We start from the raw sequence: 19,595 nt of genomic DNA, 5'->3' as shown, positions 1-19,595 counted from the left end.
AAAGACATGGTTATTTGCCATAGGTCAGTAGTCACACAGTTTTTCAGTTTGTGGTTTTTTGGGGTTTTTTTAATGATTTTAAAGAGAGAGAGGGAGATAGAGAGAGAAACATTGCTGTGAGGCAGTTACATTAATTGGTTGCCTCCCATACTCACCCCAACCGGGGATCGAACCTGCAACCTGGGTATGTGTCCTGACCAGGAATGGAACCCAGCACCTTTTGTTGTATGGGACCCTGCTCCAGCCAACTGAGCCATACCAGCCAGGGCTCAGTGAGTTTTTAAATGATCTTGTACTGGAGAAAGAGACTACCTTAAGCATCCATTGGAAGGTTATGTGTTTTCACAGAAATATGAACTCTGTGAAGTAGATAGGTCCTTGTCAGGTACAGCTTCCTAAATTTATGTGTTTCATAACTTTTGTTGTGTTGCTTGGTCACTCCCAGTAATGGTTATTCCACCTGTAATTCTGTTTTGGTTGTACTCCATGAAAGAAAGGTTTTGAGGCAGTGGACTTGGTTAGCATGGACATCTATTTTGTGTACTTGCTTTTATCTACAAAATTAAGATGGGAGCCCAGCTAGTGTGGCTCAGTTGGTTGAGTGTCGTCCGCCTACACCAAGAGGTCCCTGGTTTGATTCCCAGTCAAGGCACACACCCGGGTTGTGGGCTCAATCCCCAGTAGGGGCATGCAGGAGGCAGCTGATCGATGTTCTGTCTCTCTCTTCCTCTCTCTAAAATCAGCAAAACCTTTTTTTTTAAACATGGGAAAGATACTTAAGCATTAAATCAGTGTTTTTCAACCTTTTTTCTTTTTTTAAATTATTTCCGTAACACTTCATTTCCAAGGAATTATTCTAGATCACATTTTTTGTACATGAGGTTTTTTTTAATCCTCACCAGAGAAGTGAGAATATTTTTTCTATTGATATTCGGAGAGAGTGAAAGGGAGGAATGGGGGGAGGGAGGGAGAGAGAGAGAGAGACAAGTTGCTGTGACAGAGACACATCAGTTGGTTGCCTCCCACGTAAGACCGGAGTGGGGGGGTGGGGATTAGATCTGCAACCCAGGTACATAGCCTTGATGGGGAATTGAACCCTTGACTCTCTGGTATTATGAAGACAGACACTCTAACCACTGAGGAATGCATGCCAGGGCTCCATGAAATTTTTTAATAGCACATATGTATTACGTATCTGTTTATGTATCCTTTGGAGGGCCATAAACCATTATATGACTTTAAAAAAAAATTTTTTTTTATCCCCCTCAAGAACCAGTTTTCGCTCCCTTTGAAAATGCATATTTTTTTGTAGCACACTTCATGTTCAGAATTAAGTGATATTTTCTGTCTGACAGAGCTTGTGTAGGCTGTACTTGATGAAATAGGTTGGACTTCTGAAATGTATTTGATGTTATTCCATGATTGCAGATTTCTGGTTTGTTTGGAGATTTTTTTGTTGTTGTATATGGATATACTTAAACTCGTGTTCAGTGATTTAAAAATGAAAGGTCTCATCATTGTCTGATATGCCTTACTGGCTTCATACTGAATTTCAATTGTCCGTAATTTTTTTTTTATTCCCAGTGTTGACCTGGTACCTGGCAATTAGTAGGTGCTCACTAAAAGTTTGTTTAATGAATTAAAAAATGAATAATTTGGGCCCTAAGAGGAAGGATTCCCTATAATTATAAGTCAGATGGGGCTTGCATGGTGGCAAGTTTTGTTATATTCTTGGATGAACTTATTTCATTATTGCCCTTGAGGGACCCAGATCTAAGTAAAGCTTTCTTTGATCCTATTTTCTTGGGAAGCTGTCAGCTTTGTCTGTGGGCAGAGATAATCTTCTGAATTAGAAATATGTCATATAATAAATCGGAAATGAAATAAGGGTATACCAAGATTTGGGGACATCATTATCTCATTGTTAGTTACACGTTATCCAGTACGGGATTGCGCTTCATTCTGGTAGTGATTAATCCAGTGTTAAAAGTTGGGAAACTTGCAACAACTAATTGGTGTTGCCAGGTCCTCAGTCATTCTTTAGAATTATCATGTCATTTTCTTTTTATTTTATTTATTTAATCCTCACCTGAAGGTATTTTTTCCATTGCTTTTTGGAAAGAGTGAAAGGGAGGAATGGGGGCAGGGGGAGAGGGAGAGGAAGAGAGAGAGAGAAAACATTGATGTGAGAGAGACACATCGATTGGTTGCTTCCCACACGTGCCCTGACTGGGGCCAGGAATCAAGCCCGCAACTGAGGTACGTGCTCTTGGCCAGAATCAAACCCGGGACCCTTCAGTCTGCAGGCCATTGCTCTAATCACTGAGCCAACTGGCTAGGGCTCAGCTTATTTTCTTGATAAGTAATTATTCCTAGCAGAGACAAGTTTAAGTGACTATATGATAATGTCTGAATTCCTTAATGAGTGGAATAGATTTAAAGAGGGTGAAGATCCTTTGGGTATTGGTAAGATGGTGCTTAGCAATAAACCAGTGTCTCTTCTATACTGCTTTTGTATACAGCTAACTCCTCACTGTCTTACATGTCTGTCTTTAAGCTGATTTTTAAAAATTTATTTTAGAGAGAGAAACATCTATTTGTTGTTCCACTTTTTTATGCGTTCATTGGTTGATTCTTGTATGTGCCCTGCCCAGGGATCCAACCTGTAACCTTGGCATATTGGGACAACCCTCCCTGGCCAGGGCTAAGCTGATTTTTTTGAGGTATAGTTATATTAGTTTCAAATGTACAACAACATAATGATACAATATTTATATATATTAGGAAATGGTCACCACAATAAATCCAATTAATATCTGTAACTATACATAGTTACAGAATTTCGTTTTCTCGTGATGAGAACTTTTATGATTTACTCTCAGCAATTTTCAAATATGCAATACAGTATTATTAACTATATTCACCATGCTGTACATTATATTCCCATGACTTATAACCAGAAGTTAGCACCTTTTGATCCCCCTTTTACCTGTTTCACCTATCGCCCTACCTGCTGCCTCTAATAACCACTGGTCTGTTCTGTCTCTGTGAGCTAATTTTTTGTTGTTTTGTTGTTTTTAGATTCCACATATAAGTGAGATCATATGGTATTTGTATTTCTTTTTTTCTTTTTTTTAAATATATCTATTCATTTCAGAGAGGGAGAGAGATAGAAACATCAGTGATGAGAGAGTTTTCATTGGTCGGCTGCCTCCTGCACACCCCCAAATGGGGATTGAGCCCCCTACCTGGGCATGTGCCCTGACCGGGAATCGAACCACGATCTTCTGGATCCTGAGCCATGCCCGGCTGGGCAGTATACAGCTATTTTTCTGTCTGACTTATGTCATTTAGCATAATGCCCCCAAATTTTATCTTGTTGCTGATGGCCAGATTTCACTGTATTTTTATGTCTGAATAATACTCTGTTTCTATGTGTGTGTATATATACATACATGTGTGTGTATAAGGACACCACATTTTCTTTGTTCATTCCTTCATCGTTGGACACTTAGGTTGGTTCCATATCTTGGCTACTGTAAATAATGAACATAGGGTGCATATATTTTTTTGAGTTTTTTCATTTTCTTATAAATATCCAGAAGTGTAATTGCTGGGTTGTATGGCAGTTCTATTTTTAATGTTTTGAGAAACTTTGATATTGATTTCCGTAGTGGTTACACCATCCATTTTCACCAGCAGTACACAAAGGTTCCTTTCTTGCACATCCTCGCCAACACTTGTTTCTTGTCTTTTTTATGTTGGCCATTCTAACAGGTGTGAGGTAATAATTTAGGTGGTTTTGATGTGCATTTTCGTAATGATTATTGATGTTGAGCACCTTTTTTGTGTACCTGTTGGTCATTTGTATGTCTTTGGAAAATTGTCTATTCAGATTCTCTGCCCGTTTTTTAAAATCAGATTGTTCTGTTTTGTTTTTGCTATTGAGTTGAATGAGTTTTTCATATATTTTGGATATTAACCTTTTATCCCATGTATGATTTGCCAATATTTTCTCCCATTCAGTAGGTCACCTTTCATTTTACTGATGGTTTTCTTTGCTGTGTAGAAGCTTTTTAGTTCGATGTAGTCCCACTTGATTATTTTTGCTTTTGTGTCAGATTCAAAAAATCATTGCCTTGATACATGTCAGGAAGATTACCACGTATGTTTTCTTATAGGAATTAGTTGGTTTCAGGTCTGTGTTTAAGTCTTTAATGAATTTTGTGTATGGTGTAAGATAGTGGTCTGTTTTTTCTTTTGCATGTGGCTGTCCAGTTTTCCCAATACCATTCGAATATTCTTTCCCATTTGTATATTCTTGACTTTTTTGTCGTAAATTAACTGACCGTTAATCAATTAATTGTCCTTAATTTTAATTTTAGAAATTGTTTGAAATGACAGAGTTGATAAATTTTTGTCAGTAAGAATCTGAGGAAATGTGTGGTGTAAACAGTGTAAGTTGGGACTTATTTCCCTCCTGTGGGTTTGAGGTAGTTTACAAATATTTTGTTTTCTGCTGTTTATGGGGATGGATAATCCTTTCTGGTTAAATTTTGACTCAGAAAAAAGTGTTTCCAAGTATAGTTTTTTTTCTTTTTAAAGAATTGGTTGTGCTTGAGTAGGCAGTACTCCATTTTGGTGGCAAAGCTATTAACACAATTGAAAAGATTTAATGAATGTGTGAATTAAATATACTGAAATCAACTCAGATTACTTAGATTTTTAAATAACATTAGAAATATGTTTTCAATCTGTTTAAATTCTTCAACTTTTTTTCTTAATCTTTTTTCATTGAGATGATAACCCAAATGTTGACTTGACAAAGTAATAATATTCTTAATAGGTGATACTGTCATACATTCTGAGATATTCTCTTTATTCTGTAAATCTTTTGTATTTGTTCTCTTCATAATCACCTCTAAAAAGCCTTACAAGTTTTGTTTTTTTAATATATATCTTTATTGATTTTAGAGAGAGGAAGGGAGGGGGAAAGAGAGAGATAGAAACATCAATGATGAGAGAGTCGTCATTGATCTGCTGCCTCCTGCAGGTCCCTGACTGGGGCATGTTCCCTGACCAGGAATCGAACCCTGATCTCCTGGATCCTAGGTTGATGCTTAACAGCTGAGTCATGCCCTGCCAGACAAGACTTTCAGGTCTGTTACAAACAGGGTGTTCTGGCAATGATTGATTATTTTTTCCTCTTATGAAAGATTAATGATATGTTCATTAGCTTTTTTGTTGGATATAACTCTGAAAAGAGTGCAGAAATATTGTGGACATACCTGAAAAAAAGAAATAATAGCAATAATGCGATGTAGGTGTGTTTGTCGGGAGATCTGTGGACTTGAGAGGGGCATCAGGAGTTTTCTAAATGATGGATCATAGTGAAAGAGGATGGTTTGTTCAACTCTCCATCATCTCTTTAAAACAATTCAGTTGTAGAAAAGTTTGTAAGTGATTGTTTTCTTTTTAATATCAGCTAGCTGAGTCTTTGAGTGCTCCTATGAGCTGATTGAGTATGACACCATTAAAGCATATGTGTGATCAGATACAAGTTATCCATACAGGGTCCATTTGTTCAAAACAAAAGCTGCTTTAGAGATTTGTTAAGTGTCTTATTTTTTAGTGAAAGTTTGAGGGAATGAGGTTTTCTTCTAATAGTTAATTGTGAAACAGGTTGGAGACTTTGAGCCTTACAAAGGAAATGTTTCCCAAGCTTAAGCACAATCACTTTGCTTTTAAAAATTGGATATTATCCTATATTGAATTGATATTTCACGGCTAAAAATGTATTAATAAGGAAGACTTGTAGGGTCTGTTTACAGACATCAAATTTAAATTTAAAAATTTAAGTAGCTTGTCATTTAGGATACCTAACTGAAAGGATGTAAAACTTAGGGTCAGATTGCTTTGCTTTAAAGTCCCTTGTACAGGAAAGTGAGAGTTGTATTTAAAGTACAGTCCACTCATTCTTTTGTCTTTCTAGGTTTTGGCACAAATACCAGTGGGAATAGTATTTTTGGAAGTAAACCAGGACCTGGGACTCTGGGAACTGGGCTTGGTGCAGGATTTGGAACAGGTAAGGAATTGTGCCATGAGATTTAGGAAGTGATAATCTTGGTTTTCTAATTGCTGGAATTTAAGACTTGTGTTTGATCATATGCCTGGAAATAAGAGGTCTAGATTTTCATTTCCCAGCAGTTATGATTTACCAGGTTTTAAAACATTACCACATTTCTCTTAGAGGCTGTATATGCTCCCTCTCTACAAAATGCTTGTCCTCTGATAGTCCTGGTCTATCTGGGATTTTCAGTATTTTATCTTTAAAGCAAGACTTGTTAATATGGTTACACTTTTAACTTTTAGTTCCCCTGTGTAACCTTTGTGACCAGGATTTGAGACCTTGAACTGTTGAGTAAGGTTTATTACTCAGATATTCTAACTTTTTGCAAGGTCTGTGCATACTTTTCAGTTCTTTTCACCTTGATACAGAGCTGAAATGTCACAATTTTGTCTCTACTCCTGCTATTTATAATTATTATTCAGTGTCTTTGAAGACATTGACCTTTCTACCTACCCAGCTGTTTAAAACAATGGGAGAGTGGTGATGGTCATAAAATGAGTAAGTGCTCCAGCATGTACAGTTCAACAAGGTTGTATAAGCATATAGTTACGCCCACTTTGCCAATTCATCTGTCCATGGGTGTGGTCATTTACTTGCAGACCATTTCTTTCCATTGATCTCTGCTTCCACTGACCAATTATCTGCTGTCTTTGCTTCTGTGTGCTGATTGTTTATCTGTCATCTTTTTTAATTGAACTTTTTGTACTCTGTGAACTGTTTCTTTTTTTTTTTTTTAAATAAAAGATATAAGTGCTTGTAAAAAGAATTCAGTAATACAGAAGTATGAAAAGTCCATGTCTTTCAGCTGTGAAGTAAGAGCTATTGAAAGTTTGGCATGTATCTTGTCAGATCCCTTTATATGCACCTTTCAAACATGTTTAGACATGTACACACGTACACATATGTTTAAACATATACGTGTTTCATGTATAGGCCTTTTTGTTACATTCTTAAATGGAAACCATATTCTATGTAAGTGTTTTTTAAGCCAAACAATGAAATAACAGTAATTAGTTGGGCTCTGGCTGGTGTGGGTGTGGCTCATTTTTGGTTGGGCATCATCCAGTACACTGAAAGGTTGCCGGTTCGAATCCTGGTCCAGGTTTTGGGCTCTATCCCCAGTACAGGGTGTGCAGGAGGCATCTAATTGATGTTTGCTCTTATGTCAAGGTTTCTCTCTCTCTAAAAAATCAATTTTAAAAATCTTTAAAAAATAATTAGTTGGCTGTGGTATTAATGTAGTAGGCTGGAACTAGCATTTTAAAATTTTTTAATAGTTTTAAAAAAACTTGTACAAAACAAGGTTAAGTATTGTTTTATTTAACTTTTGTTTCAGTTATATATATATATATATATACATATATATATATATATATATATATACAGGGTGTAGCAAAAGCAGGTTTACAGTTGTGAGTACGTGAAACAGTTTATTCTTGTGTTTTTTTTTTTGTTACTGTATTATTTCCTATACAAACAACTGTAAACCTACTTTTGCTCATCCCTGTGTCAGTGTTATAGGTCTCAGTGTATTTGATATTATGTGCTACAAGCAAAATGTTTCAAACTGCCCTGGCCAGTGTGGATAAGTGGTTGCAGTGTTGGCCTGCGGACTAATTTGTCGTGGGTTTGATTCCCGGTCAAGGGCACATACCTGGGTTGCAGGTTCAATCCCTGCCACCAGTGTGCAGGAGGCAATCAGTCGCTGTATCTCTTTCACATGGATGTTTCTCTCTCTTCCCCCTCCCTCCCTCTCTTCCACTCTCTGAAAAGCAATGGAAAAAATATCGTCAGGTGAGGATTAACAACAACAAAAGTTGCAAACTGAAAGCAAGTGCCTTATATAGTGTTCTGTGTTTCAGGGTTTTTTGTTGTTTTTTTGTGTGTGTTTTTTTTTCATTTTCCAAACATTTTGGGCATATAGTTTTTCTTTTGTTTTGTATGTATGTATCTAACTCCTTCTTTAAATATAACTATTTAGTATTTTATTTTGTGTGTATGTGCATATATATACATACATAAAGGCATACACACACCATAATTTATTTAACTTTCCTTTTTGATGGACATTTGAGTTATTTTATATTATTAGCAATGCAATAATGAAGACCTTTGTGATATAATTTTGTGTTAGTTTTATATAGGATTGATTCTTAGAATTGGAATTCTGTTAGAAAAGACACAGATTTTGAATTTGCCTTCTCAAAAGAATGCCAGTTTGTATTTTTGCTCACATTGTATAAAAGTGCTCATTTCTTATACCTTTCTATATTGTTGGACTTTTTCATCTTTACATGCGTGAGAGTGAAAATTGGTATATTTTAATTTGCACTTCACTGATTAGTGGTGAAAGATATCCTTATGTATGTTTACTGGCTAGTTGAATCTTTTAACTCCCTATTCCATAATATTTTATCATTGTTTCTTAATTTATTTCTGAGAGTGCTTTATATATTGTGGATATTAACTCTTTGGTTATATGACAGTTTCATTTAACTTTTTAACTTACCCAAATTCTACCACATATAGAACTAAAAATTTTTTTGTACAGTTGGATTCCTAAACTTAAGCAGCATATGTTGTTGACATCAATGTTCTCTTCTAGTCCCAGAGAAAAAATTAGCTTTGGTTTAGACAAATGAAGGTTTTTTTCCCAAAGGTAGTTTTAACTCTAGACAGCATACTAACCATAAGTCTAAGGCCTGGGTAAGATGCTATTTTAATGTCTGTTAAAGATATTTCATCCAAGCCTTTATTTCATCTTGCTCATGTTATCTTCTTATACAAGTCTTATTTTTACATGATCAAAATTGTCATTCTCTCCTCAGATTTTTGGTCTTGCAGGTTATGATTAGCAATACCTTCTCTTAAAGGCCAAGATTATAAAATGTCCTGTCGCCTTTTTTTGTGATGCTATTTTCTTCTATTCCGCAGTAATATAATATCTCAGCCTTTTATTAGTTTGAGTATATTTCATTTTTCTTGAAACAATTCTACCTCACAGTGAATTGAATTTTTATTACTGTTATATATTTCTCATTCATGCCTTGTTCCCATAAACTAAAAGCCAAATCGAATTAATAAAGAATTTTAAACCCCAGCCTTAGCAGCAGATCACATAGGGAAACAAGAATGGTGGGATCACCAAGCACACACTATTGAATTTCTTTGATGATTGATTACATTTGCTAAAGCAGATTTTTTAGCTCTGAGAGGAGTGTCTGGAGACTACTGTATATAATAAACACCCACATTCATGAACTCTGCATTTCATGGTATCATAAGTAGAATAGCACTGTAGCTTTGGGTTGTGTGTTTTGGGGATATAAGCTAAATGGGGATTCCTGTGCAGCTTCTTGTTTTGAGTGATGGAGGTTCAAACTCATACCTCAACAGAATTAAATTTCCCTGTAACATAGGCCTTTGCCTACTTCATGAATATTTGACTTGAAATATGACGTACAAATACATGTATTTTATTTGTACACTTAGATGTAAGTGATCAATCCATATAAAATATTTTATATTATCCTTTGGCATGTGATTTTTTTACCCCCCAGTGTGCTCAGATGAAGGAACTCTCTTTAAATCATGAATTTATCAGTTTTTTCTTTATAGTGATATTAACTATTAGAATTATCAGTGGTATGCCATTCTCTTAGTTGTTACTTATTACTAATATTAAGAAGTGTTAGGCTCTGTCTGGTTTGGCTCAGTGGTTAGAGCGTCAACCCTCAGACTGAAGGGTCCCAGGTCTGATTCTGGCCAAGGGTATGAACCTCAGTTGCAGGCTCAATCCCTGGCCCTGTTTGGGAGGCAACCAATTGATGTGTCTCTCTCACATTGATGTTTTTCTCTCTCTCTCCCTTCTACTCTTTCTGAAAAGCAATGGAAAAAGTACCCTCAGGTGAAGTTTTTAAAAAAATTTAAATAAATAAGAAGTGTTAGTACTTAAATCTTCCTATGAAGTAATAAGTTGAAGGGTACAGCTAGTAAAGTTGATTGTTACACTAAGATATACAGAGAAAAATCTACCCTATGCTAATAGATATCGTAGATAAAATTTAATTCTAAAATTTATTAGAAGAGCTCAAAAGGAATATAATCATCTTCACTTTTTTGTGGAGTTTCTGGGGTCACTATGACCATGGTACCCCCCATATATCTTCGTTATGACTCCTACACCTAATCATAAATACAGCACATTTCATAAACTGACATTATCATTCACCAGAATGTCCCCAGTAAGTCCTTCACTAAGCATAATATAAGACAGATCTGGATAAAATACATATGTTTCCCTTGATAAATTGTAAAAGTATGCAGGTCATTTTATGACAGTCCCTTTCTAGGTCACCTGAACCTCCCAATGTCTTTTTATTCTTTTGTGCGTTATTGAAATGTTGTGGTTTTGAGAATGTTTCATGGTTCTTTATTAAGGGCTGCTGCAAAGGTCAGGGCAGTACACACCCATTCAAAACAGAACTTTTTATCCATTTAAAGTATTTGGGTTTCATCTAAGTTTTTGTTTTGGGGGTAGAGATGTGTTTGCTACCTGGAAAAATAAAGAATCCTGAAATTTGGCCATTAAATATGTCCTTTGAGGATGTAATAAAATTTTAGTTTTTCTTGGAATTTTCACCAAATTCTAATAGTTCCTGTTCCAGAATGGGGCTATTTAAGGTGAAATAATCTCATTGCTGCGTTGTTGTCTTGTTATTAATGACGTTGGACAGTTAGGGAATATTTTGTCCGTTCAGTAGTCACCCTCACCAGTTTATACTGTGTGAATTTTCTGAGTATAAACTTTCAATTTTATTTATTTCTTTGCTTATGATTTCAAAGCAGTTCCCATTTGATTTTTTAACCTCCTAGTGTTATATCTTTGAAACGATTTTACTGATTTTCTTGGTAACCCCTATCTACATTAAGATGTATTCATACATTAGAAGGAGTTTCAGGTCTTCCAAATTGCCAATAACTTCTTGAGGGAAGAAGGGATGAAAATCTTTTAAATGATTTTTGCCAGTAACTTATTCTAAATAAGCGAGTTCTCTCTGTTTTATACTTTAAAAATCATTGCTGACAAGATCTATAAGTAAGAATCATTTGGCTTTAGAACATTACATATTTCTGCAATGGGTTTCCCTCTGGTGAAAACAAGTTCTTATTCCATCCAATCTGATTCATGCTGAAACTTGATTCTCTTTAGTAACCTTATCACAAGGCATTTAGCTTTTTATAAAACAAAAAGTCTAAAGTAGAGTATTTTGCAAATATTGAAATTTAAGATTAACTTTTTAATTTTTTAAAATTTGTTTTACTATAGAGTAGCAGTTAAGAGCCTTGATTGTATTGTTAGATGCACTGATGTTTGAACCCCAGTTTCACCATTTACTATGTGACATTGAGCTGATTACTAAACCGTCAGTTTTCTCATCTGTAAAATGGGGGTAATGGTTTCCTACTTCCAGGCTTATGAAGATTAAATGAGATGGTACTCATTATTTAAAGAGTGTTAATATCTACCAGACATCTACTTGCTTAATATGTATTTGTTCATTTTAAATCTTAGGATAAATATATAAGCTATGTGTTACTATCTCATTATAGTTTAGGAAACAACACAGTGAGGCTAAATATTTTGCCTATAATGTATATAACGTATTCAGTATAGTGCCTGGCATATAGTTAAGCATTTACTGTTTCTGCTCTTTTGTTGAAATGAGTGTTCAACAAATAATGAATTTTTCAAATGTATTATATTTTTAAGTAACTGACCTCTGGTACAACATTCAAAGGATCTTCTGTGGCGCATTTTTCTTTCCTCTTGTCTCCATAGCTCTTGGTGCTGGACAGGCATCTTTGTTTGGGAACAACCAACCTAAGATCGGAGGGCCTCTTGGTACAGGAGCCTTTGGGGCCCCTGGATTTAATACCTCGACAGCCACTTTGGGCTTTGGAGCCCCCCAGGCCCCAGTAGGTAAGTGTCAGTCACTTTAGAAGGCTTTTTTCATTTTATTTCTTGCTAATACTTAACTTGCTGACTTGATTTCCCACTTCACCTCTGTTGCACCCCTACCAAAGCAGTACATGCATATGTGTCATTAAATAACTATTTAGTGCGGAAGGACTTATAATAGATTGTGGCCTTCCCTGCTTCCTCATTCTCAGACCTGCTCACCCAAAGAAACCACTTTTTTTTTTTTTATGTATCTTTATTGGTTTCAGAGAGAGAGGAAAGGAGAGGGAGGGAGAGAGATAAAGATAGAAACATCAGTGATGAGAGAGTTGTCATTGGTCAGCTGCTTCCTGCACCCCCTCTACTACTAGGGATCGACCCCGCAACCCTGCATGTGCCCTGACAGGGAATCAGACCTTGATCCCCTAGATCCTAGGGCGATGCTCAACTGCTGAGCCATGCCCGGCCAAGCAAGAAACCACTTTGGTTACAGCTTTTAATTCATCTGGTATATAATTAAGTTCATATTTCTGAATGATATGCTTATATTGCTGTGATTTGCTTTATTAAATATAAGTAAATGTAAATTGTTAATGATAGATGAAAATTTAGGTCATTTATCACCTCTCTGCTTATTTACTTCTCCCAATATAACTGTTTACTCAATTCCCTGTTTAGTTTTATCTATTGAAGTATTTTTCTTACTTCATTCATTTGAATACCCCTTCACAGTTTTTGCGACACCTGCCTGCCACCTCTACTATTATTTCTGATATAAAATTAATTCTTAACTTAAATATCACTTTAAAGAAAGTTATATTCTACCAGAAAGGAAAAATTGATACCAGCTGGCAAAAATAGAGCAAGATAGAAGTTTAAATTCATCTCCAGTACTATCATAATCCATGTACCACATTTTGAGAATCTTTTGTAGATTTGAGCTGTGTCCTTATATACTTTAACTTTTCTCAAATAGGGGATAGTATTTCTTGACTCCCCTTGGTCAAATAAGAATATTAGTGCCCTTCCTTACCCTTCCCTTTTTTTCATTTCTTTTGCCATCTTTATATTTTTATACTGATTTATTACTGTCTTCTTTTCTTTGGTTAAAGCATAAAAGATGCACATGAACACATTTATTATAACCATGAAAACATTGCTGCCCAGCCAAGTATACCTTTCCCATATAGCTTTTCCTGAGATTGCTGATTCTTTTTTCCCCTTGCTTTACCAGCCCTTATTGTCTTCCTAAACTAGTCCAAATTCTTAAGGATGGTATCAGAATTCTTTTACCCAAGAATACTTCATTCTTTGATCCCTATGTCCTCTGCAGCACTATGAACTCTGATTATTCCCTATGCGTTCAGTATTGTTCTGGGATATTTCCTTCAAGTCTACCCAGTGGGCACTACTGTGTCCTGGGTATAGGGTTTTCCTCTTTATTTCCCAAGTTCTTTGGAATATATTTTCAAGTAAAATGTATATAAAAGGTAAACTTTGACTACTTACAGACCTGAAAATATCTTCATTTGTTTCTCACACTTTAATGTTAAGAAACTTTGGTGTGAAAGTAGTTTGCTCTCACAACTTTTACTATATTCCTTCTTGCATTAATCATTACTGATTAGAAGTCTAATGCCTTTCTGATTTTTGAGACTTGTTCCCTCTACTCACATAAACATTTAGGTTTGTCCCTTTGAAATTTCAGGTATCTGCTTAGACTTTTTCCTATCATAATGCTTGGGGGGAGGGTTGTTTGTTTTTTCAGCTGTGTTTCTACTTTCTAGGAGATTTTTGGTTGTCTTCTAAATCATCACCTTTTTGTATATTTATTAAAATCTTCACTCAAGGATATGTTTTTATTGATTTCTACAGAGAGAGAGAGAGAGAAATGCTTGCCCCCCACACCCTGGCCGGGAATCAAACCCAGAACCTTTTGGTGTACAGGACAATGCTCCAACCAACTGAGCCACCTGGCCAGGGCTGTATTTTTATTTATTTTATTTATTATTATTTTTTGTTAATCCTCACCCTAGGATGTATTTTTTTTCTTTTTTTTTTTAGAGAGAGTGGAAGGGAAAAAGGGATGGGGGAGAGAGAGAGAAACATTGATGTGAGAGAGACATATCTGTTGGTTGCCTCCTACACACATCTGGACTGGGGCAGGGCAATCAAACCTGCAACCCAGGTACGTGCCCTCGCCCTTGACTGGGAGTCAAACCCTCGACCCCTCAGTTCTGGGGCTGACTTTGTAGCCATGGAGCTACACTGGCCAGGGCTGTATTTTTATTTTTAACATGTAAGAATTCTTTCTTGTTCTCTGAAAGTTTCTTTTTTTAAAAGCCTCTGGTTTTGCCCTGGCTGGTTTTGCTCAGTGGTTAGGGTGTCAGCCTGTGGACCGAAGGGTCCAGAGTTTGATTCTGGCCAAGGGCACGTACCTGGGTTGTAGGCTCGATCTCTGGTCTGGCTTGGGGCGAGTGCAGGAGGCAACCAATCGATGTCTCTCTCTCTTTCTCTTCCTTCTACTCTCTTTGAAAAGCAATGGAAAAAATATCCTCACGTGAGGACTTAAAAAATAATAAAATAAAAGCATTTGGTTCTTAGATAACGTTTTTCTTGAAAGTCTGAATTTGTTAATAGGCATTAAAATTTCTTTTTTAGTGCTAAAGCTGATTCTAATGTTTGCACAGGTTCTTCTATTTCTTAAATCCTCAGGATTATTTTTGTTTTGTTTTGATATTACTTTTTAATGCAAGGTGACTATTTCCATTTATATTTAAGAATATAATAAAAGGCTCACTGGCTACTTGTGTGTATGGGTAGAGCTTGTTTACCAGTAAGTTTCGCTTTAAAGTAACTAGTCTAGGAACCAGTTGTTATCCAGGGGTCCTCTAAATGTCAGCTCTGGGATGGTGCAAGCACTCAAACTAGTTGCTTTTGTTCTTTCCATGTGTTAACTTGGTTTCATCAGAGGCACACACTGATATTTTGGCCTATCTGTTGAGCATCAGGGATTAGGAGGAGGATGGGGTAGCTATTTTGTGTATACTGTATTTTCACATCTGTTCATATGCTACTTCCCCATTCTTCGTAATTATGGGTTCCATAGATATATTTCTTTTTTTCTTTTTTTTTAACCATAGGTTTTATTTAGGTCTTTGGAGGGAGCAGGGGTGAATTAGAATTCTAATTAATCTCTGTGTGAACATTTGAATCAGCTTTATGATTAAAATGATTTATTTTATTTTCCTTTTGGTTGTTTTCAGAAGAAGGTGGTATATCATAACCTGCCATTTTCACTTGGATAGCTTTCTGAATTGTTTTAATAATCTTATCTTTTAAAAAAAAATTTCAATTACAGTTTACATTCAATATTATTTTGTACTAGTTTCAGTTGTACAGCATTTTGGTTAGATAATCATGCTTTCAAAGTGTTCCCCTTGATATTTCCAGTACCCTCCTGGCACCATGCATAGTTACTACAGTATCGTTGTCTATATCCCCTATGCTGTACTTCACATTTCCATGACTGTTTTGTAAACTACCATTATGTATTTCTCAATTCTTTGACCTTTTTTACCCAGTCCCCTAATCTTCTCCCCCCCCCCCCGGCAACCATCAGTCTGCTCTCTGTATCCCATCTTTTTTCAAAGGCCAACAGTTGTATATGTTAGTGTTACCACCTATTTAAAAGTAGTTGTATTGACTTCTAGAAAGTACATCTTTGCATCACAGAATCTTAGTTGGAAGGTGCTTTAGAGTTTATGCAAATCCACCCTTATTGTGGGACTCCCTTACTTAACTTAAAAATCTCAGTTAAGGTTCCTGTCTTACAGGTCAGTCTAAGTCTGTTGTTTTGTTCACTTTGTTTAGAATACAAACCCTCATTCAATAGTATTTCTACCCAGTAATTCTACTTTATCTCCTAAAGCTAAGTAAAACCAGTTCGCTACAATTCTTTGCAGAGCCTCATTATCTTCCAGATAAAGTATTATCAGTTTCTTCGGTTCTCAGACCTAATCTTGAAACTTTTTTCTCTCCCTTTAATCATTTGGTCATAATGTAGTTTTTCAATATGTTTTCAAATTATTATGATCAGAATTGAATATAATACCAATGGTGGCTTAACTAGTGCTTATGCTTTCTTATTTATCTTTTTTTTGCTAATGTATCTGCTCTTTTTTTCTGTATTTTTACATAATACAGTTAACATAGGGAAGATTTCATATTTAAACATACAAAAATAACAACATCCTCACAATTTTTCTAATTATGTTTGAATTTATTAAAGGAAGTTTTTAATTATTTAGAGCAAACCCAGGTGAGGTTACCTATCCTTGATAAATGATGGAATCAGCTGGTTTAAAATCAGCTTTTTCTAATGGGTAATTGACTGTGAAGTAACAAACTGACCAGTGAATATTAGAGTCCTTTAAAAATATTCAGGTTTTCCTAAGTGTCCTTGAATAATCCACAGAATAACACTATGCTGATACTGTGTGGCACTGTGTAGCAAAAGATACTTTTCTACATTTTTTCCTCACCTGTAGTCTTAAAATGGGTGTAAGAACTTATTTTTATTTTTTAATATATCTTTATTGATTTCAGAGAGAGGAAGGGAGAGGGGGAGAGATAGAAACATCAATGATGAGAGAGTCATCATTGATTGGCTGCCTCCTGCTCACCCTCTACTGGGGATCAAGCCCACAAACTGGGCATGTGCCCTGACCAGGAATCGAACTGCAATCTCCTGGATCTTAGGTCAATGCTCAAATGCTGAGCCACACCATGGCTGGGCAAGAACTTTCTGAATACAGATGATGTACTATATATGCTGTTTAAATTGACATCTCCTTTGGGTTTCACAATCCTGAGCAAATTTGCACTCTCTCTTTAAATATTAACTTACGGTGTTTTAGTATTTAGTGAATACATTCAATTTAAAGAAAGCTTAATTTGACTAAATTCATCATATGTTTAGTTTTAGCTGTCTGTTCTAGGTTTCTTGTTATTGTTACTGCTTCTGTTGTGTTTTTTTCTCCCTATCATGAGTATTAAAAATTTCAGAATGTTTTGTTTATGACACTCCTTTAATGTGTATTTTATTATATTTTAGCTTTAGCCTTATTTTAAACATTTAAAGGAAAAAAGTATTTATATCTCTAAAATGATTTAGGTGTAATTTAATTTTTTTATCAGTCTTTTTGGAAATATTTATGTTGCAAAGAGATTTTTTCATCAGTCAAGATACAATACAGATAGTATGGGGTTTGTTGTTTTTAACTGTGTACAGTTGTAGATTGTTGTTCTTTGTTCCTTAAATTATTTCTGACTGATGACACATTTGTTCTTAACTTTGAAAGAAAATTAGACTAATTGGGTTATCTTTTTTTCCTTTCAGTTTTTACTTTAATATGTGTATTAAATATAAATATTACACCTATAAGGACTTCTTAACAGCCTTTAATTCTGGAATTTTTACTTATTTAATTAAGTAAAAGATACTTTCTTATTTCCACTATGAAACACATTGTCATTATTTTTAATAGCTATTTAACTCACCATGTTGATGTATCATGATTTTTTAAAAAATATGTTATTGATTTCAGACAGAGGAAAGGAGAGGGAAAGAGAGATAGAAACATCAATGATGAGAGAGTCATTGATCAGCTGCCTCCTGTACACCCCCTCACTGGGGATCGAGCCTGAAACCCAGGCATGTACCCTGACCGGGAATTAAACCACAATCTCCTGGATCATAGGTTGATGTTCAGCTACCGAACCATGCTGCCTGGGCTTGATTTTTTTTTTTTTAATATATTGTATTGATTTCAGAGAGAGGAAGGGAAGAAGAAGAGAGAGAAACATCAATGAGAGAGTTTCATTGATCAGCTGCCTCCTGCATGCCCCCTGCTGGGGATCAAGCCCGAAACCTGGGCATGTGCCCTGACCAGGAATCAAACAGGGATCCCCTGGATCAATAGGTCGATGCTCAACTGCTGAGCCACGCTGGCTGGGCTGTATCATAATTTTTACAACTGTTAATGTTGGACATAGATTGTTTCCAAGTCTTGGCTATTACATAACGTTCAGTGAACATTTGCATTTTTCTTTATTTTGTTTCTTGTTTAAATAAACCCTTGGGTTAAGTTTCCATGCTTGAAATTATTAGGATAAAAAATATAAAAACTGTACTTGCTGTATGTACTGTCATATTATTTCTTTTAGTCAGACTATACCAATTTGTAATGTTTTTAAAAGTCAAAGACTTACTCTTTTTATATAACTGTGCCACTGATAGATAATGAGGTGAATATAAAAATATTTCTTAAAGGTTCTGGTTAACATTTCTTTGATTATTAGTAACAATGAACACCTAAGTAAAATTTCGTATGTTGTTTTTTTATGAAATGCCTCTTTATATCTTTGACCCATTCGTTTGATTGTTGATTTCTTCACAGTTTGCTCCCCTACTCCCCACCAATAATGCCATTGAGTCTGAACATTTTGAAGACCACACCTTCAAAAAGAGTTTTGAGTTCTCTTGCTATAAATGCACTGGATCCTTGGACTGACGTCTTCCTTTCCCTTTTCTTTTTGTAAAAAGCTTTGACAGATCCAAATGCCTCTGCTGCCCAGCAGGCTGTTCTTCAACAGCACATCAACAGTCTAACATACTCACCTTTTGGAGACTCACCTCTCTTCCGGAATCCCATGTCAGACCCTAAGAAGAAAGAAGAGGTAAATTTAAGGATGCTTCTGTAGAATTTATTCTCAGAATAATCTAAATATGCAGAATGTAATTCCTTCTGTATAAAACCTAAGCAAAGTTAGATGTAATTAATTTTTAAGACATATTTATTCATGCTTTTCACTAGGCCAGGGATAAATTATTTTTGCTACTGGAATGCAGCATGACTAACAGTGAAATGAACACGTTACTGGAGATGAGGTCTGTGACTTTTTTTTTTTTTTTTTTAAATATATCTTTATTGATTTCAGAGAGAGGAAAGGAGAGGGAGAGAGAGAGATAGAAACATCAATGATGAGAGAGTCATTGATCGAGCCTGCAACCCGGGCATGTGCCCTGACTGGGAATCGAACCCCGATCGCCTGGATTCTAGGTCGACACTCAACCGCTGAGCCACGCCCAGCCGGGCGAGGTCTGTGACTTTTTAACTGCCCTGAAATACGGCAGATATTTTATAGTTGAGCAAACCAAGGCTCATCTCCGAGAGGCTACTTTTCCTAAAATCATAATGCTCTTAAGTGGCATACCAAAATCTTTTCTCCTGATTTCTGCATAGCTTTGTCTTAATCTTTTATGCTCTAGTGGCAGAGAAATGATCTGGTGTGTCATTAAAAGCATAGTCTTTGGTCTGTTTTTTTGTTGGTGGTGGTTTTTATTGGGTTTATTGGAGTAGTGGTTAATAAATTATATAGGTTTCAGGTGTACAGTTTTATAATACATCATTCGTATATTGTATGATCACCACCCAAAGT

General features: G+C 35.7%; 1 protein-coding gene across 8 annotated transcripts in view; it reads left to right on the top strand.

Annotated features, from left to right (window-relative positions):
* NUP98 (nucleoporin 98 and 96 precursor) overlaps positions 1-19,595 on the top strand; it is a gene marked incomplete at its 3' end in the record, with an annotated part of 99,270 nt that overhangs the window by 30,793 nt on the left and 48,882 nt on the right. For 3 of the 8 annotated variants that reach the window (XM_081154979.1, XM_081154978.1, XM_081154977.1), the window contains exons 11-13: positions 5,993-6,085; positions 11,973-12,113; positions 18,700-18,833. In XM_081154979.1, coding sequence (XP_081011105.1) covers positions 5,993-6,085; positions 11,973-12,113; positions 18,700-18,833 — 368 coding nt within the window. The remainder of the gene's footprint in view (positions 1-5,992; positions 6,086-11,972; positions 12,114-18,699; positions 18,834-19,595) is intronic. The other 5 variants (XM_081154983.1, XM_081154981.1, XM_081154984.1 and 2 more) reach the window with 2 other exon arrangements.

This window comes from Miniopterus schreibersii, assembly GCF_964146895.1.
Source record: "Miniopterus schreibersii genome assembly, chromosome: 12".
Lineage (NCBI taxonomy): Eukaryota > Metazoa > Chordata > Mammalia > Chiroptera > Miniopteridae > Miniopterus > Miniopterus schreibersii.
The sequence above is the reverse complement of the archived record's forward strand: the minus strand, read 5'-3'. Positions and strand labels throughout refer to the sequence as shown.